Below are 21,051 nucleotides of genomic sequence, written 5' to 3' on the forward strand. Positions count from 1 at the left end.
CAAGGCCAGGTGGGACAGAGCCTTGGGCGCCATGGTCTAGTGTGAGGTGTCCCTGCCCGTGGCAGGGGGTTGGAACTGGATGATCTGAAGGTCCTTTCCAACCGAGGCCAGTCTGGGATTCTGGGATTCTCTGATGTATCTTGATTTGGTCTCTTCCAGCGTTCGTCACTCTGCTGAATGGAGAGCAGGCACAAAACGCCATTGGGAAGTATCACCAGTATTCTCTTCGGGGAAAAGAGATATCAGTGCAACTGCAGCCGACAGATGCTTTGCTGTGCATTACCAATTTACCCACTTCGTTTACCTTGGAAGAGTTTGAAGAACTTGTGCGTGCCTATGGCAATGTTGAGAGGTGTTTCTTGGTCTATAACGAAGTTACTGGCCATTCCAAGGGCTACGGCTTTGTGGAATACATGAAGAAGGACTCCGCTGCCAAGGCCAGGCTGGAACTTCTGGGGAAGCAGTTGGAGGAGAGCACTCTCTTTGCACAGTGGATGGACGTGAACCAGCTCACCCCAAATCTTATTCACTCTAAGTGCCTTTGTGTGGAGAAATTTCAGAAAGACTGTGCTGACTCCAAAGAACTGATCCAAGCTTTCTCCCTGAAGTATAAACCTGTGTTCTGCCAGGTATGTTCAGTTTGTATCTTCTGGAAGGTCAGGGTTGTGATTTAAGTAGCTCTGTATTTCTGTGATTCCCTGCTTGCTTCCTAATACTTGTGTTTTTCATGTAAGTAGTGAATGGTTCTGCATCTGCAGTGTGATGTATGCTGTGGTACAGCTGCTTTCTTGGTGCGGGTTTGCAGTGGTGCTGGGTGTTAGCTGGGGATTGTGCAGAAGACTCCTGTGAGCACCAGTAAAATGTTTGTAGGACATCCCCTTCCTCGTGCTTTTGATTGAAAGCCAATTTAGAAATATTTCAGAGAGCCTTTGAAGTGCGCATGGCTGTTGGTTTTATTGCTCAGTAAAGAAAGCAAGCCTGTGAGTCTATGAGTACCACAAGTGCAACAGTTTAGATGGTGGAGAATATATATATAAACGCACATATGTGTGTGTGTGTGTAATTCATATATTTAAGAAATGTCTGCAAACATCAGATGCTGTTTTTCCCTAACTGAAGAAGATGTAGCTTGGGATCTATAAACGGGCAGTAGAAGGAAAGCTTGCTTTATAGTAAAATGGTTGGCTATGACTTCAGTTGTTGGTTTGGGGGGGGTTCTTTCTTAAGTATCTTGGAAAGCTGCTCAGGGATTAGTTTGAGGGATAAGTAATCCGAGATCCTCAGCATCTCAGACCAGAAGGTCCATCAGGCTGTCTAGCCTGACCGCCTGCAGGCTGTCACACTGTCCCCAGTGCTCTTTTCAAGACCCAGTAATTTGTAGTTAGCTGGCTTACTAGTATGGTTAGTTTGTGAGTCTACCCTTACACTTGCTTGGTCCAAATATAGCAGGAGATGCATAAATTGACAGTAATTCTTCCCACAAACTGGCCATCACTTCTTCTTTGTCTGTTTTCTCAGTTGAATGTATCTGGCTTCAGCTTCTCCTCACTGATGACTAAGTTGAGGAGCTTTTGATCCCCACTGTTTTCATCCTGTAAGAAGGTATTAAATGCTGTCATCAAGTCACTTGCTCAATCTTTGTTTAACGAGCTGAACAGGTTGAGCTTTTCAAGTCTTTTCCTTAAGAGCTGTTTTCCAGCTGTCAGATAATCTGGAGGCTCTTATCAGCTCCTCCAAGAAGTTTTCAACATCCTTTACCAATTCAGAAGCCCAAAGAATAAGAGGGTGCTTTGATGAAGATGGTTTTCAGTAACCTGTGCAGTTAGAGGCTTTTACCTCCCTTCTCAAATCATAATGATATGTGTCGCAGGTGAGGAGGAGTTAAGGTGCGTGCTTTTGAATTAAGAAATAGGCACATAGCCAGGAAAATATTCTTGGTGTGTCCTCATATTACCTGTCACTTGTAGAAATACACTGTGTAATAGACTAACAGGTGGATTGTAGAATCATAGAATCCCAACCTGGTTTGGGTTGGAAGGGACTTTAAAGCGCATCGGGTTCCAACCCCTGCCACAGGCAGGGACACCTTCCACTAGAGCAGCTTGCTCCAAGCCCCTGTGTCCAACCTGTGTCCAAGCTGGCCTTGAACACTGCCAGGGATGGGGCAGCGACAGCTGCTCTGGGCACCCTGTGCCAGCGCCTCAGCACCCTCACAGGGAAGATATTCCTTATATCCAGCCTGAACTTCCCTGTTTAGGTTTAAGCCCATCACCCCTTGTCCTAGGTATCAAACGAGCTGTGTTCTCCAGAGCTCTTCCCAGAGGCCAGTCTTCAGCAGTGCCGTTAAAGATCTGACCACCCTCTTCTTCCAGCTACTTGAGATTTCTATTTCAGTTGTTGTTTGTGGGACCTAATTGCTGGGACCAGGCTGGGAATTTTATCCAGTGAAATCTTGAGGATATTCCCTTTCTTCCACCCCAGAACTAGTATCAGTACATCATTTCTGTTCATTTTGGGATGGAGATTTTTTGCCTCAGCTTCATTCCCTCCCTTCTCACCCCTTTTTGTTTGTTTAATTTCAGTCTGCTCATTCTGCTATAAAACTCTGCAAACAAAGGACAGAGCATTGTTTCACACATAAGCCTGTTTCCAGTCTGCTTGATTGATCAGTCTGGCATCTTCTCTTGGCATTCGATACAACCACAGACTTCATATCCTCCTGAAAGGGAGCGTATATCAGTGGAATTCGCATTGTTACATGTTTCAACAACTATCATGTAGTGGGATGAACACCATTTTTGTTACTGGAGGCTTAAAACTGAGCAATAATGAGTTTATAATTCTTATCTTGTGAACTAAAGTCATTGTATCCTACAGCTGTATTTACATTTTCCTTCTCATTCCTTCTTTATTCTGAAAACACGTGTTAAATACATTTCATAGCTCAGGCTCTCCATGAGATTAGATGGATGGGAAACTGGTGATTCAGGTAAATAGAGCATGCATGCCAAATGTCATAAAAAGATGAAATATTCAACTTCTATCCAGCATGTTTGAGAAAGAGCCATACTGATTTGGGCAGGCATGAACATCGGGTGTCAGCTGCCAAGTCTTTTGCAAGGGATGTGTGGAAATCCTGCAAAGCAGTCCCTGAAGTTCCCCATTCGATTCAGTGTGTTGTGAAATGCTTCAGTTTGCTCAGGATGAAGACAGTAACATCGGTGACTTTGCGGTGGTGGAGTATGAAACTGCAGAGCAGGCTGAGAAGGTACAAGAACTCACGGATGGAATGACTGTCAAAGGAAAGAGAGTGCAGGTGTCCTACTGTGCTCCGGGAGCCCCAGGCAGAAGCACGTTGGCAGCACTTATAGCAGCACAAAGGATGGTAAGAGACTGGTAAATCTGTTTTCAGAATGAGTTTGCTACACCTTGAGCAGCCTGAGGTGGGCAGGCTACCTTTGTAGCAGGAAAAGGAGCCAAGCTTTTGGAAGCATGAGCCTTTATGTGTAGCTAGTCAGCCTAATTCAGTCTCCTTCCTAGGCAAAGCATGGCCATATAGCGCAAGGAGGAAGCGTAAAATACGGCCATAAGATACCACAAAGTTACACTTAAATAGCTCTTAATAAACTTAGTTATCTGTAAGAGAAATTGTTCCCGTTCAAACCAGAAGTAACTGGAAGTGGAGTCATTTGAGAAGCTAAAACTTGGTTTAAAACAGAGGGGCAAGAATTTGTCCATTTCAAGATAAATTTCAAGGTAGGAAGAATAGTTCAATTTCATGGTCGATAAAGAAGAAAGCTTTTTACACCCACACGTCTTACCAAATTATTTCCTAGGAAATTGGGTGTGATAGGTGTTACATGAAGCTGTCTTAGATGCAGAAGCAGAACAGTTTCATTACTTCAGCTAGCTTTAGCCCACGTCTTTATAAGAGATGAGTGGTGCTATTGTAATATGTGGTGTTCATGTTAACAGTGCCTTTCATATTCCTCTTTATTGACAACTCTGTCGTGGTTTAAGGGGAAGAAAAGAAATATGTCTCAGGAAAAATAATGTGCTTGAAGTTTGGGGGGAAGAATTTGTTAGGTGCTGCACTGGAGGAAAAGGAGCAGGAAACAAGGAAGGAGATGTTACTTCTGTGTACAATGAAATGTGTATACCATCATCACACAAGTTTGAGGGATTTAAATGTATTCTTTGTTTTCTCCTGATTCTAACATCTTTGTATCTCTCTCAATTGGAGATGAGGAACAACAGGAAGGGCTTGCTTCCAGAGCCAAATCCAGTGCAGATTATGAAAAGTTTTAATAACCCAGCAATGTTGCAAATGCTGCTGCAGCCCCAGTTGCGTGGACATGCTGTTAAACCTGGTAAGTGCCTTTAAAACAACAGAGGTGAAAAGAGAAACCCTGTTCTTGGTGATACAAGGCTTTCAGCAAAGGAGAGAAGCAGGAATACTGTTTTACAATCTTTGCAGGCACTGTTTCAGTGTCTGTGTGTAGACACTTCCACATTTTATGAATGCAAAGGTCAATCCCTATCCTGTTGTGTTTAGTTGTTACCTAAAAATGTCCTTGCATTAACACTGTGGTCTCTGAAGGTTTGTATTAGAAATATGTTTAAAATGAAATGTCTTTTGCAGACATCATTAAAGTGGCAAGTTTAAGTCTGATTCTAGATCTGAATCTTGCAGCCTGAGCATTTCTCCTGTTGTTGCCAGTGTAAGTCTTTATTCACTTGGATGCTACCATAGTTGTACACAGCGTTTCACAGAATCCTAGAATGAGCTAGGTTGGAAAAGACCTTTAAGATCATCAAGTCCAACCTTTACAAAGGTCAAAAACATTTCTCTATCTTCTCATTAGGGTGGATGTGAACACATAACAAGCAATCTTATCACATTTCAAATAGTGAACCTATTAGGAACAGATAATTTCAAGAGTCAAGTAGGGAACAGCTAAGGGTTTGTGACATAATCCACTGACAGCAAATGCACAGAAATGGTGCGTGAAGTGACCAGTGAAGAAACACTTTAGCTAATGCTGGCCATTCAAAGCACTTTAGATAAAGCTGTGCTCTTGCAATCAGCTGCAGGCATTCTGCTTCTTGGAGTGAAACTCTCAGCTTTAGAGAAGCCCCTTGAGGGTATATGTTTGATCTCTCAAATCAGATCAAAGCTGGACTTATTGAAAGGTTTCATTTTAGTGACCCTTAGTACACTGACCGATATCATGGAAACCAAATCTAGAAAACACAGAGTAACTCTTAAAAAGATTTGTACTTGCCTGACTTGCAAAACACTGCAACTTCTTCTTGTGTTTCTCAAGCAGTTCTTGGAGCATCTGCAGGTTTACCTCACCTTATAAATTCAGCAGTTGGGCCACCTTTTTTGCAGCTGAATAAAGTTCATCAGGTATGTGAGAAAGTAACTTTTATCCAATAGATGTTTGCAGAGATCTCAGCATGAAAAATACATGCAGGGTTTCAAGAAATTACAACTAAAATCAAATGTTCTTGTTAAAGATGTCTTTAAGCACTCTATTAGGAGTTGCCTATGGGGGATGTATGAGCAGACTGTGCTTGCTGTCCCCAAGTGAGTTATTTTACCTTAACTGAGCTCTTGATTTGCTACCACCTGCTGATGTAGAGACAACTTACTATTACTGGCAAAAATCCTTTTTAAATTGGAGCTTAAGGAGCATGGCACCTCCATTTCTCTTCAAGCTGCTCATACACACTTCCTGTAGAGACTTGATTGTTTTATCTCGCTCAGGTAACAAGCTTAGCATCATTATCTTCACTTTAAAGCTTGCAGGGACCAAAATGTGCTACATATGCCCTAAAAACCAGTGATTTGCTGATGTTACTTCTTAGTAAAAAAAAACAAAACCCGAGGTTATGTTTCAAGTGTTCTCAGAGTATCTGTAATTCGAGATGGACAGGGGAATTTCTGAAAGGTTTTCTTGAACCTTCTTTCTTATTCTGAAAGTTTATTAGTTGTTATTTCTGCTGTTCTTTCGGCAAACACAAACTTACTGAGCTTACAGAAGACCAAATTAAAATGCAGAGCTGCTCCTATGGTAATTCTATTTAGCTTTGCTATTTTTTTTTCTGCCCAAAACTGGTAGGTGAATATATTCATTTTGAATAAACGCCACTTAATTTTGCCCCATCAGATGAGTTGCTTATGTCCTGTACTGTGAAAAAAGATCCATCTTTTTTTGCTGGTACTCCATTTCAGTGACATTTTCAATTGTTATATTTAGTCACTGCTGTTCTCTCTTCAGCCTCAGAGAGCCTTATGCTTCCTTGGAAGGCAATGTGAATGTTTTCTAATCACAGCTGGAGGCAGGCGTGGTTTACACAGTTAACAGTGTGATTGATGATGATCCAGTGTCTTTTAAGTGCTGCAGCCAAACAACTTAGTGTTTTCTCTTTAGATGCTACTTCTCTTCTGGGAGCTTCCTGTCATTTAATTCACTCCAAACCTGGTCTAATAGCCTGAATTTTAGGGATAATGATTTGATTATGCCAGTTGCTTCCATTAGGCACATTTTTCTGTTATTCAGTGACTTCTTTCAGACTATTCTTTAAAGCCAGAGAACCAGGTCACTTTTTATTGCCTTGAAATTCAGTATTGTCACAAGATAGAGTAACAGCAGTGTCCTGGCTTGACACTCTCCCCACCTCCCCAGTCACACACTGATTCAGCTTCCTGTATATCTTGGTTTTGCTAATTCCTATTCAAGGGTTTGTAAAGTAATATGATGAGAAGAAGCAATATTTTAGGATGATTATGCCAGAACATTATAAAATAATTGAGGAAAAAAGGTTCAACAGAGGGGAATTTGAACAAATGGGTTTTCAACTCTGGAGGTAGCATGACTTTCAACTTCATTTAATTTCTCTTAGTTACAATATGAACCAAGGGAATGTGTTTTAAGCTTTCTCAGGGATGTGTTTTCCTCAGTTTATTAAATCTTTATTAATCCGGAGGCTTTCTTTTGAGGATCCCAACCAAACTGATTCTCCACTCTTGTATTTCTGGAAGGTTTGCAGTTGAACTAACACATTTTCTTCGTTGCCATAACCAAGTTTAGAAGGAACAACCACTGGTCTTGGTGACGCTGGAGAGCACCAAGACAAAATATGTAACTAATCTAGTTATGGCACTTTTTGTTTTAAATTGCACATTTCTGAGTCCAGAAGACCATTTTCTAGGCACAGAGGGGTTTTCCCTAGGGAATTTGACCCTACCACATAGGGACACAACCTAGACTTGAAAATATTTGTGAGGTTTTAGCAGGAGGCTGCAAAATCTGCAAAGCCATGCACTGGGAGAGCTGCCTTTTGGGGTTCCATCTTCATTACCTGCTTTTGGTGATCTTCTCTCTGTAGGAGACCTCAAAAAAATGAGGGAGGCTATATTTGTCATGATTTGACACAGTCAGTGCCCCATGGATCTATTCTTGTACTGCTGTACAAAAAGGTTGGTAGAGCAGCCTATATTTTGCCTGGCAAATCATGCTCAGGAGCTGCTGCTGCTGCCAGAAGGACAGTTTTAGGCCCATATTCAGCTAGTGTGAATCATAAGATGGTTTTGTGATCCAGAGCACGTAATGCTGAATATACCAGTAGCAGAGTCTGAACGTGGTGCTCCAAGTTGGTGATGAAGTGGCTCGGTTTTGGTGGCAAACTGATCCAGAATGCTTTTGAATGAAAAGTATTAATATTTTATAGACTTAGCAATTTGCAGGCCCTGTGATTTATAAGCTTTTTAATGGTTCTGGAATAGAATTTTCAGTTGCCACTGAAAAGGGGGAAAAACATACCTGGGTATTTCTCTTTGAAAGCAAATGTACTGTTTGGTAACTGTAAAGCAAGGGCTCAGAGTCCCTGCCAGTTACAGCTGGGTCCTGTAAGGTATATAGATGTTTGGTGAGGATTAGGTATTAGAATTGCAGTGCAAGGTACAATGCAAATGTTAACAAACAATGAAGCCCTTATTCACAGAGCTCATAATCCCTGAAGTCCCTGTGTCTCATCTTTCTTACTGGCACTGTAGGTAACTATCTAGTCTGTCTGCGGAGCCTTCAAACACATTCACTTTTCCCTGTTGGGTTGAACACAGGCTGGATTGTATTTGGAGTATACTTGATCCTTTAAAAGCCATCAGAAAGCATAGTTGTGGTTGTGAGGTGAAAAAAGGGTTAATGGGAAGTTAAAAGAACTTGAAACAACTATCTATGAATGAGGCAAAGGAAGAAACAGTTATTTTTCTTTGCTGCATTAACCCAGAAACTAATTTAAACTTCTTTAAGCAGTATCATCTGAGAATGTTTCCAGAATACACTGTTTCCCATGAGTGCCAACTAACACTTCTTTTAATAATTCCAGAGTTCACTTCTGGGGAGTGCATCTAACTTACTGCTGCAGAGCCCTGCTCAGATGCCACTGCCGCAGCAGCAGCTGATGAAGATAGAAAACCTTCAGGCTAATAGTGTAAGGTCATCCCTTCAACTTCTTTGGGCACCCTTATAACTGCTCAAATAAATAATGTTTTTCATATAATTTAACAGTTTAGTGTATCTGAAAGGATTAACTGAATGTGAGTTGTCAGAAACAGCTACAGATAGATTGTTTTAATCATTGACACAGTTTTCTGTTCTTCCTTATAGAAACCGGGTTTGCTGGGAGAACCTCCAACAATGCTCCTACAGACAGTACTGGGACTAGGGGTAATGCCATCAGTGAGTTCAGGCCTGGGAACCCGTGCAGAAGCTCTGAAGTGTAAATGACATTTTCTTTCCTATCAAATCAGTGGAAATGCTCAGCTTGAAGTGATGCACCTTCCTTTCCCCTTCTGTAGCAAAAGCAATAGTATGTTTGAACCTTATACAGTGAGGTAGGCAGGGAGTTGGGCAATAGCAAAGTTTATAGCTGTGTAGTTAAGCAAGGTAGCAAGTTTTATATCTATATAAACAGCTATAACCTGCTGGTTTGAGCAGGAAGCAAACTTGAAATAGCTCGCCTTGTTGCCTGGCTTCTCTCATCTCTGTCAGGGAAGGGGGAGTACACTGCGGCACTGGTTGAACATTTACAGGTTGTTAAATATTCAGTTACTATAATTTTCAGTACTCTTGGAATGTGTTTGTATGTAGGACTACAATTTGGGGGGTTACTGTTTCAAAGCAGATAAATCTGAGTCGCTGAAGAGGCACCACAGATAGCAGTGTGTGTGGGGGGGGTGTTTGCATTCCTTTCATTAAGCAATAGAGCTTTAACATCCAGTCTGTGATGGACATCGGTTTTGAATGGAAATTCCTGTGCCAGGGGTGCCCTCAATTTTTATGAGGAAAGATCAGTTGTCATACTGCTGAGTGCATCTTTTGTTGTTTCCCCCACTGAAAGCCACACATTCTTGCAGTTCTACATGTGGGCTGAGTAATGCTAGTAACCAGAAGCAAGGAAAAGCTTGCAGAGGGCAGGATGGTGGGGAGGAAACCAACGCTGAATGTCTGGATTTCAATTTTGGAGAATAGTTTCTAGCTCTTTTGTTTGTCAAATTAATTTTACTAATGCCAGTTGGGGTGGAGTTTTCCCCCTCTATTCCAGTGCAGGATCCTCTGCAATGTTCACAGGTTCTTTAAAAGCAACAGGAACACTTAAGTAACCTACTGTCATAATGCATGTTTAGGAAAGTCTGAGTTTTCTTCTGTTGTATTAAATAGAGTTGTCTGCTCCTGGGGGAAGAGAGTAAAAGCTATCATCAGAATGCAGTGTGCTGGGATAGCTGTAAACCAGATCTCCCAGTGTTTTTCTCATCACTTAGTAAACCCCACAAGCAAAGTGTACTGATAAATCTTGTCAGACAGAAAAGTTTCTCCATTTATGGTTGACTGCAGCATCTAATCTGACTCCAATTCCAACAGCAGCAGCAACAGCAGGGATGGGCATGCTGCCATTCTTCCCGAATCAGCACATTGTTGGACAAGCTATGCCAGGGCAAAATAATGCTCCAGATAAACCAGCGCCTACCGAAGCGGTTGTCTCGGGATCACAGCCCTATCATCAGACCTTAACAAATCTTTCTGCGGGAGCTTTGAGGGCTGGCCATGCCAAACAACAAAACCAACTAAAAAGTACTGATGCAAATTTGGGGGTAAGGAGCATTGAACACAAATATTGCCTGGTTTTAACTTGTGTTTGGATTTTCTCTCTCTGGTTTTCACAAGCTGAAGAGTTAACTGCAACTGCTTGGGGTAGCTCTTCACTATAAAATCAGTCCGATCACAGGATCATTCATGAGACATTTTAAGGTCATTTCAGTTATAAATAATAGGGAGAGAACAATAATGCTCTTTGGTGGTCCAAATGAATTAACAAAAAGAATCTTTACAATGCTGGAGGGGGTTTTTCCCATGTGTATCCCTCATAGCATTTGATGATGAAATTATCTCGAGGGCAATGTCTCTTTTATAGTCTGAAAATTGAACTTGTGTTTGAATTTCATGACTAATCGGGAGCAGTTGTGGTGGTATGAAGGGCCTTTGGGTTTCCAGGTGGTGTCTGTTTATATATGTGTATATATACATATGTGTATGTAAATTTTCCCCTTTTAATCCGCCCCCTCTTAGCCATAGCTGACATACTCTTAGTCTGCATCAGTTCTAATGTTTAGTCCCTTGAAGGAAGCAAGTGGAGGATGATGGGATGGGATTTAAGTCGAACCAGAATGGGCTATTTTTCTAAGAAGCTTTTTCCTGTCATTAGCAAATATACTTTTTTATGTAACATACATAAATACTTTGACATTTAGGAGGAAACATGATCTTCATTCAGATCAGATCTTTTTCCTTACATACTTCTCTGAAGCACCTGAAGTGATTATATGCAGTATTGGTGTCTGCCTTGGTTAGACAGCTTGGACAGCTTTGGTCCTGCTTCAGAAAGGGCACTTTGCGTTATATATATATATACCCATATGTATATACACGGATGAAATATGCAGGGTTCTTGTATATACACATATAAAGTCAGTTTTATCTCAGCATTTTGTCGAGTTGAAAGAAACCATTGGAAGTTGATATAATTCATTTATTTCTATGACTATTGTTTATTAGAAAAAGTGCTTTTTTTAAACCCTAGTAGATGTTTTAATTGTTTCTTTTCTGCATCAATAGACAGAAGTCCAGTTTGCAAAACTCCCTTCCTTGACAAGACAGGCACAGTCTGTGCTGGTAGTGAAGGGTCACAGTGAAACGCCTGCTTTTGCATCCAGATGAAGGATATCAGCACTCTGTTGAAGTTCTTTGTGTTTAAAAACTGGCCTCACTGTCTTTAAAGAGTTGTTGATGACTAGTATTTTACTTAAAGCAGTATTAATTCATTAAAATAATGAGGTTTTTTTCCTTAATGGGCTTTGAAAAAATGAGCAGATATAGAGTAGAATACTGCATAAACATCTTTGAGCTAAGTATTGCAGACAAGCTGTATAACTGCTATAGCTACTTCATTCTTACTTCTGGTATTTGTTTTAACATAAAGTAATTAAGTATGGGCTTATAAATGATCAGTAAGATGAGTTACAATAGCAGATCTCATACGGGGTCATCTCTCCAGGGTTCATTTTTCATGGAAATCCAGCCTAGTTTGTGTTGGAAGGTACCTTAAAGCTCACCCAGCTCCAACCCCTGCCACGGGCAGGGACCCCTTCCACCAGAGCAGCTTGCTCCAAGCCCCTGTGTCCAACCTGGCCTTGAACACTGCCAGGGATGGGGCAGCCACAGCTTCTCTGGGCACCCTGTGCCAGCGCCTCAGCACCCTCACAGGGAAGAGCTTCTGCCTAAGATCTAGCCTGAATCTTCCCTGTTTCAGTGTGAAACCCATTGCCCCTTGTGGTATCACTATCGTCCCTGATGAAGAGTCCTCTGGGTGAGAAGAGTTGCTTTTGTCTTGGCCATGTTCTTAATGCTAACTCCCTGTATCTGGAGTCATGATGGTCATTATTATTCCTTAGCTTGAATATAAAAGGTTTTCTTTTGTTTGTTTCTTTAAATATCCTTTAATAACTTGCAGTCTAAAGAGAAACATGCCTCCAAAATTACTCGGCCAGAAAAAAGCCCAGGCAGCGTGTCAGATAACTGTCCCCACTATTTATTTTCAGTTTTCTTGTTATGTTTCTTAGGGCCAGGGGTATTTCAGAATCTTCCTTACGTGACTCTAATGCAGTGACCTGCCCAATTGTTTTGCAGACTCCCTTGAAAAAACAGACTTCGCTACTAGGAGACCCACCAAAAGAAATCCGTCTTAGTACCAACCCCTACTTGAACTTGGCAAGTGTGTTGCCTGGTATATGTCTTCCAGGTAAGCAAACGTTTAGTGGGGTTAGTTGCAAGTTTCCTTGAATGAAGCGTGGCATCTGGTTATTCTGTTTGCAGATCATTCCAGCAACGGCATTTCTCTTTAAGGAAATCTTGTCTGTCTGAAAACCTCAGTGTAATCTACCCTCATAGTTATTTTATTTGGGTAAATTTTCAGTGTTAATGAATTTAGTGATGTAGGCAAGCTTTTGGAAAGCCTTTCAGTTATTAGTAGCACTGATTAATTTTGAGCACAACCTAATCTGAAGTAGCAGAGCTCTGGTTTAATCCCAGCACATTGCTAAACAGTTTATACATACCATGTATTCTTTGTGTTACAAACAGCAATTGCCAGCAAAGCCTCTAGTCCACCACAGCAGACTGGGCTTTCAAACAACCTCGTGGATGCTGCTGTGTCTCAGGGAACTACATCACAACACGCAATGGAAAACTATTTGAATTACTCCCAGCAGCATGGGGAATACACACAGGTGAGTTGGTTTGATGCTGCCTCCTGAAGCTTGGTTTGTCACTGGGAGCTCTGGTAGCAGGATTTTTGGCAGAGAGCTGCTCAGAGATCCCTCCCTGAGCTGCTCTTTGTTTTTCTCTATGGATTGTTAATGCACTTCTTCTTTTTCTCTGTGTACTGTTAATGGATTTCTTGGCACACATGTGGTGTGATAGCCCTGCATGCAGTTAAACAGCATTGCCCGACATCGTCAACCACTCTTGAGCAGTTCTTAGGCTTTCCTACAAAGAGAGCCCACGCTCTTGCTCAGATTGAACCTTGTCGCTCTTCCTCACTGATAGTTTCTCTCTTTCAGTGTGCAGAACAGATTTAGCACAAATTACACCTAATGCCAGTCAAAAAAAGCCTGAATATATTCCCTGCTTCAGTATCATAACCATAGACAGATTGCATCTTGAGAGCCTGAGTTCATTGCAGTTGGCTAAAAAATGACTTAGAACTTTTGGCTTGGCTTTTCTCTGTCTTCTGAAGCATGAAGTTTTTCTCTTCCCCTTCCCAAGAAGTTTAAAGTCTTCCTGAACTTTGGCTGGATGCCAGAGAAGAGTGTGTTCTGTCTACCAGAAGTTCCTGTATAGCTTGGGGAATTTCTGCACTCTCAGCCAGCTGGCTTCACTGCGTTGTATACCCTGTTTGGTGATCAGAGCATGGCTGTTGGTGTGGAGGGCTGCCCCGTGGCTGGGGGGGTGTTGCAGCACTGAGAGCAAGTAGCTGGGTTTCCCAGACGTTGGGACACACTGTGAAATACCATTTCCATAGTTTCATTATCACTGGTCTGTGTGGAAATACAACTACACGCAAATGAAATAGGAGAGCAGGATCATAGTGATCTGTATAAAATCTGTGCTGAGACACCCAGCCTGGCTCTGCTCTGTGTCTCTTCCTGCCCTGATCTCTCCTCCCGTGGCAGGGAGGCAGAAACAAGCTTTGTCCTCTTCGCTGCTGGCAGGGAAAGCTGTGTTGTTCCCAAACTCCTGAGGTGGAGCAGGGCTGCTATGGGAGTCATTGGGTCTGGGGTTGTCTTGTATTAGGAGGGTCTCAGCCTGATCAGGAGAGGTTCACTGCAGCAGGGAGCTGTGCCAGGGGCCAGACCCATCTTCTCATCGGGTCAGACCTGGAGTATGTCTAGTGACAGACCTGGTGACAGTTGTGGGTTATAGAAGCATGAGGTATGTCCTGTGAGCCATTGTGCTTTGTGTTTCATGTAAGCACTAACGTAGTCTTCAGTAGTTTGTTTAAATCTGATTATTGGCTTTAAATATATTTTGATGTCTCCTGGAGGTAGTTCCCAACCCCAAACCCTTAAATACTATCCCCAAAATCCATAGTATTGTAGGATAAATGTTATTAATGTTATCTTTAGTAACACGAAGGACTCAAAGGATGTCTCTGAGGTGCAGAGGTGCCACAGTCACCACTCAGCTGCATTTTTGTACTGCCTGTTCCTTCCACGTGACAGAAACTGCATTGTACTTGTGTCTGCTGCCAAAGCAGTGATGCCTCATGTATCTTCTAAGCACTTATGTAGTTTAAATGTTTGGTTTGAGCATTGTCACTGGTGTTAAGCATGTTCTGATGCTTCTTGGAGAGCTTTGCCTTTTATTCTTTCTCATGTCCTGCGAGGCCATTGGAATTGCTTTCATTTAAAGTCATCTTAGTAGACAGCTAATGGGAAGAGGTTTTCTCCTCCTTATAGGAGGCTGTTCAGGAGTGGTATCAGCATTATGCTCAGGCATATAACCCTACCCAGGCAAGAGTTGATGAATTTGAAAATGAAGCCTCTGAGGTGAGAAATGATTCTGTTTTCTTCCTGTCTCCATTGGCTGTTTCACCCATCAGCTGCAAGGCTGCTTTTGGACTCTGGACACATGCTTTGGTTGTTGATAGTGGCTGCTGCTGCCATTGGTACTGCAGGAATAAGGGGCTGGAGAGTGTGGGATGGATGGCACTGCATGGTCATGGTCACCTTCTAGAAGCAGGGCAGCCCTGCACAGTTTCCTCCAGGATTCATCCTCACGCTTCCAATTGTACCTGCCAGGAATATCCCTCTGTAAAATCCCACAATCCAGTTACCTGTTACAGGTCAGGAGTGTATTAAAATACTCCTACCAGGAAAGAGCACACCATAACGTTAGTTCCCAGTGAGTGGCTGCAGGATTGTTCTCACCAAGGCCATTACATGGCCCAAGGTGTCTGTGAGTTATGAGAAGCACACTTTGATTTATTAAGGAATAGTGTAAACCATCCCCAAATTCATGATTTTGCTCAAGAAATCTCTGCATGCCTGAGCTGCTGTGAACTACACGCTCCTTTTAGCAACTGAGTGTGACTCAGATGTTTTCATACCTGCTGAGTGCTCATTGTTATACCAAGTAAAAATGAATTGTTAAACCTTTTCTCTTTCACCTTCTGGATGGTCGTGGATCGCGTTCTGCATTTAGGATTCTACAGGTGGATCTTACCCAGACTACGGTCCCTGCTTGCAGGTCATGCCTACACTTTACAGTGGAGCCCAGGGATCATACCAGCCAGGCAGCTTGCAGCTTCCTCCACAAACCCCATTAACTAAGGTGAGAGGAGAGATGGGGCAGAGCTGCTGCTGGTGGAGGTGCTGCTTGTTTGTCTTGTGCTGCCACCGAGTGGACTTTGGACCCACGACAAGCCAAGGCAGAGCTTTTCCACTGCATCCGTGCTCCTCAGGATCCCGAGTGCCTCAGGATCACACGCAGTTCCTGGTGGATGTGATACATTAAAGCAGTGGTTGGGCAGAGTGTGCCAGCGCCAGGCCCCCTCAGAGCCCTCCGGCACCCTGGAGATCAGTGCTCCACACTGCCCACAAACACCAAACCAAACAAGCCAAGGTGTTACTGAACAAATATCTTGGAAGGATGGTCTAGTGGAAGGTGTCCCTGCCCTTGGCATGAGGATAGGAACTAGATGGTCTTTAAGGTCTCTTCCAACCCAAACCACTCTAGGATTCTATGGTCTGTGAGGGTGGATGTGCAAAAATGCCTCAAAGGAGGCACATTAAGTATAAAGTGAATAAAGGATGTAGTTCGTACTGGGTTTAGATGATTCTTTTTGCCTTGCATGCAGATGTTTTGCAGTGAGTACCACTGGGATAGGACCTCTGAAGTGGAGTGTAGCAAGTCAAGGCAGTGTCCAGGTTACCAACAGCCTCCACTCTGTAATACTCTTAACTGGATCTTGGGAGGAAAACCATTTTAACAGATGTCAGCCCGACTCATTGAGTGAAGCTGCTTTTTTGTCTGTAGCACCTTGTAGACCCTTCATTTTCATCAATAAAAGATGTGAGAGGGATGGGGAAATGCTGTGGAAGCAGTGAGGACCAGATTACAGGAGGCTGTAGTCTGGACTAACAGGAGGCTGGTTTAACACAGGGTGAGACAGTGGGGATTAAAGCTTTATTCAGTTTGAACAAAGGACTTTTATCATTTCCTGAGTGCTTCAGAAGTCCTGAGGAATTCAAACCCCATGCTGTAAGTAAATCACATTGCTTCTGGATGGGAGAGACCTTAAAAGCTGGATTATCATCTGGTTTGGAGTGGCTGCAGGCAGGTATGCCCAACAAGCTGCTGCCTTCCTGATCCTGCCCCAACCATGAGACCCGTGATGATCTCTCTGAAGACACTGACCTGGCTTTCCAGCCTCTGAGGCAGCTCGTGGCCCTCTGCACCTTGTCTGGGCACACCAAGAGGCTGAAGCAGCAGTCGCAGCAGGGAGAGCTCAGGGGCCCAGCCTCCTGCCTGTCTCTGTCGTGACAGTAAATCCCTTTGGTGCGTAGAGGGTAGTAGGTGGATTCAGCACATGATGTTCTGGCATTCAGAAACTCACATCTCAGACTTGGCATGAGATTCTTGGGTTTTGGAGGAGGTTTAGGAGCACACAACTGTAGCAATCCGTGGTTCCTAGACAGGAGACAAGGCCTGGCCAGAGCTGGTTTTGGCTTAAAGATGGTCAAGGCTTGAACACGTTGCCATGGGCTGTGAAATCTCTTGCTCTTTGCAGCAAAAAGCTTTCAGGTTCCCAGCATATCTGGAAACGAGTGGAATTGTGACAAGAGGAGGAGGTGGTCTGTGCTTTGAGCTAACTGAACCCTTCAGTTCATCTCGAGTCTAAAGAGGAAGGTTTGAGTGTGGAGGTGATGCTGAGCAGTTGCTCAGAAGCTTGTCTCGATGCCAGATGCCATAGGAGGCAGGAGAGCGGCCGGTCCCTTGGCACAGTGAAACACAGAATCATTCCTGGAAGCAGGAGATAAATCCCAGTGCAGGGGGCACACAGGCTGGTCCCCAAGAGGCTCAGTGTCCGTTCAGTGTGTGCTCACATGTGCATGTGCTTGCTTTAACCCTGCAACCTGTTTTCCCCCTGCTGCTGTGGGCTGGGGTTTGGAGGTCAGAAGGAGCATGGTTGGAGGCTGTATGAAGCATGTGGTGGTGATGCTGCGCTCTGCCACGTGTGCCAGGATACATGGAGGGTCACAGTGCACATGTGACAGCCCCATGGCTCTTAGAAGTGCAGGAGAGAGGATGGGAGGAAGCTGAAAGTCTCTCCTTAAGCATGGTCCTATTTATGATAATGACAAGAGCATCCTAAAATGAACTTGGACTTAGCAGAGGGCAATTTGATTTGTGACTGTGAATTAGCAAGGGATGCTTCTAGGAAGGGTTTGGCTCAGGGACATGTGGTCAGCTCAGCTGCTCCTTTGATTAAGGAAATAGCGTCCCAGCTTGGGAAATGTGTTAAGGTCCCTAAAATACTCACAGCAGCATGAACCAGAATCCCACAGCTTCTGATCTAGGAGCCAGGCCTCAGCCGGGACACGCAGCATGGCTGAGCAGGTTGTGGTGAGCTCAGGTTCAGGTGATTGATTGCTATGGGGCGGATGTTCAGTGGTGTCCAAGTGACTGTTCAAGCCATTTGGTAATTAAATTAATGACACATGGGGGGGGGGAAGGGAAATGGCACAGGGTGCCCAGAGAAGCTGTGGCTGCCCCATCCCTGGCAGTGTTCAAGGCCAGGTTGGACACAGGGGCTTGGAGCAAGCTGCTCCAGTGGAAGGGGTCCCTGCCCGTGGCAGGGGTTGGAGCTGGTGGAGCTTTAAGGTCCCTTACAGCCCAAATCATTCTGTGATTGTATGATTCTATGAAGTGGGTAAGTCCTTGATTAGGGTGGAAGGCTCTAATGTGGATGTGCAACTTCTGGTGCTGTCGGTGTGTGCATGGTGCAACAGCGTGCTCTGGTGGATCCCAGAGGGGCCCTGAACCTGAGCCTTGCATACCCTAAGGAGCACTTGGCAGTGGAGCACCAGTAGGTTCCCTGCACCCTCACTGGAAACCCTGCTCTGGGACCCTCTGTGCTTCCTGTGTAGCAGAGGCAGGCATTTTAATTGAAGCTTTGATTAAAGAACCATTCCTGCTCTCTCTTTCGCTTCGGTATCACGTGTAAGCTCATGTCTGCAAGTGGCACATGGTTACCCTTCATCCCCAACACACACCCACTCTGGCTGGCTGGCAAGCAAGCCCTGCAGCACCTGACTGGCTGTGATAGCAGGCCAGGACGGTTTAACCCTTTCAGCTCTCCGAGAGAAAAGAGGGATGAAAGGTGGCCTGCTGGTGCCTTACATGAAGGGATGGTGGTGCCTGGAGCGGCAGGGTGATGATCAGCACGGCTGTTACACATCTGCTTTTCAAACCCACACTGTGGAGCGGGGCTGCCTGCCCCAGCCAGCCCTTTGCCCTCACAAAAATGCATGTCCAGTGGGGCACCAGTGCATTTACCATTGGGTTTTGCCAGGGAAAGGGCACAAACACTGACTCATGAGCTGTGTATAGCCGGGCCTTCACGCCAAAGGAGTCGGCCCTTTGGAGTCAGTTCCTGGCTCCGGGTCCTTGATAATTCCCAGGCTGGAGCGTTATTTATTGAGGCCCTGTGCTCCGGCTCATGTGTCACTTGTTTCCTTGTCCTCAGGTGGCTCCAGCGAGGAGTGAGAAGCGAGGCTCCTCGTACCTGCTGTCCCCCCCCGAGCCCAGCCCCGTGGAGTACCTTGCCCAGCAGACTCAGGGCTCCGCAGTGCGTTACGCTGAATCCTCGCTGAAGAAGAAGCGCGTCTATTGACACCGCCATCGCCACTCCTGCCCCAGGGTGTGAGGGCAGGGTCTCGTACCTCTGCTATTTATTGCTGCCTTAACTTCAGACAAGTAATTCTTCTTTCTGTGTGGGTTAGAAGTATCCCAAGAGGAACAGCCTCTGCAACGGGCGCGCCTGCCGAGGAAGCGGTACGTATGGCGACGAGGTGAGCCGGGCCTCGGGAGTCTGGACTTGCCTTCTGAAGGGAGGGGATGGAGTCTCCTTTGTCATCTGCCACTGCCAGCCACAGTGGGCTGAGGCTGACAGCACTGAGGAACTGGGTGAGTGTGGGGAGCTTCCCAGCTGAAAGCAATACAAGTCCTGAGGAGGGATTGCTGAGCCTTCCTCTTCTCCCCGGACCCGAGGGAGTTAAAAGATGAAGTCTTGATAGTAATTTTTTCTTATTTTTTTAACTGAGAATGTGGGGTTTTTTTCAGTCTTACTTTTTCCAGGATTAAGAGTTCTGCATTTACAGCCTTTAAATTTTTACTATATTTCCTCTTAATCCTGGAATGGAGATATACCAAATGTATTACCAGAGCCTCTGTGATGTTTTCAATAAATGTTTGTTAAAAGTAAAATGCTGCACTGTGTGCTGCCTTGCAAGAGGAAAGTCAGCTGGGATAGGTGATACTTGGGCCATGCAGTAACCTTTAGCTGCTTTTAGGCCAAGAATCCACCCACAGCTTTTCCTTGGATAAGTCATTTGCAGGTTGTGAATGCAGCTGTGTAAAGCGGTGCATACCGTTAAGCACTGGCCTCCTTCAGTGGGTAAGGCAGGTATCGGAGAGGGGACAAAATCAACTGCCTTTTGTCCTTTTTGTGGCTTCTTCTGGATCTGGATGCTTCAGCTGGAGCAGAAGCAACACCCCCATACCCCTCAGATGATGGGTTGATCCTGCCTTCCTGCTCCTCAGTGTATTTATTCATTTTGCCAAGCATGCTTACCTTCTGAAACTTGCTGTGCTCCAAAGCCTGCTAGTGCAGAGCAGCCTGGCTCTGGGTTTCACTCCATACATACAACCTTTTGCATGTGGTAGTTCCAACTAGAGGAAGCAGTATTTACTCACTGACCTGTCCCAGGGGTGCAGTACAGCCTTGCACCCATGCACTGTGAACCACAGCACCCTGAGTATCCAGGCTGCCTCTGCCCATCTCCCCAGCTTGAGTATGTACATCTTTTCTCTTTAAAGACTTTGTATTTTTAGCTTACTCACTGAGCAGCTTAGAGCAGAGTCGCTCTTTGCTGCTGTTCATCCTTGTAGCTGAAGACTCAGAACTCCTTACTTTTGAAATCAATGTTTTTGACAGAGCAGTTATGAGCCAATGCTCTGTGACAGCCCTGGGAATCCTGCTGCAGATCCGTTTGGACTCAAGTCACTGAGCACTGAGGTCACAGCCGAGGTCTTTCTTAATCTTGCTGTAGCTAAAACTGAAGCCATATTTGTGGTACTCAAAAAGCAACAAAAAGGTCTTAACTTCTGCCTTTTAAGCTTTGTAATATGATCGGGATGCACACTGAACATAGATTTAGTTTATACTTGGTTCAAGGCCAGGTTGGACACAGGGGCTTGGAGCAAGCTGCTCTCAGTGGAAGGGGTCCCTGCCCGTGGCAGGGGTTGGAGCTGGATGAGCTTTAAGGTCCCTTCCCACCCAAAAACCTCTCAGCAGCTGTGCTGGATGCCCAGCACCCAGCAGTGCAGGTTCCAGGGGTGTTCCTGGGGTTCTACAGCGTGTGTTGATCAATGCACTTGTACTGGTTTGGTCCAACTGTTTGTATATGCAACTTTTTCAACTTCCTGTGCTTCTCAGTGGAAATAAATTGTTGGTACACAGCTAAAGTGGATTTCTGTGGCAGGAAAGCAGCTCTGGCCTACCTTTAAAGTAACCACTTCATGTGGGGAAAGGGTGTTTTGAAGTCAGCATGTTCTGATGCCACTGGAAAATCTTATTTTGGCCTTTTAACACCTAAAGGGGCCAACAAGAAACCCTTGGAGAGGGGCTTTGGAGAAGGGC

General features: G+C 44.5%; 1 protein-coding gene across 1 annotated transcript; it reads left to right on the top strand.

The window, feature by feature from the left end:
• Window positions 1-143: 143 nt before the first annotated feature.
• Window positions 144-19,616, top strand: RAVER2 (ribonucleoprotein, PTB binding 2; the record flags this gene model as incomplete). The annotated part of the gene is made up of 12 exons (XM_062624455.1): window positions 144-629; window positions 3,194-3,385; window positions 4,244-4,370; window positions 5,328-5,413; window positions 8,398-8,502; window positions 8,679-8,790; window positions 9,933-10,162; window positions 12,255-12,366; window positions 12,708-12,853; window positions 14,585-14,674; window positions 15,330-15,458; window positions 18,877-19,616. Coding segments are annotated over 12 exons (1,962 nt in total), but the record flags the coding sequence as incomplete, so codon positions are not given.
• Window positions 19,617-21,051: the final 1,435 nt, after the last annotated feature.

Source organism: Pezoporus occidentalis, unplaced genomic scaffold, assembly GCF_034315485.1.
Source record: "Pezoporus occidentalis ecotype Australia unplaced genomic scaffold, CSIRO_AGI_Poc_V1 ctg267, whole genome shotgun sequence".
NCBI classification, from domain to species: Eukaryota; Metazoa; Chordata; class Aves; order Psittaciformes; family Psittacidae; genus Pezoporus; species Pezoporus occidentalis.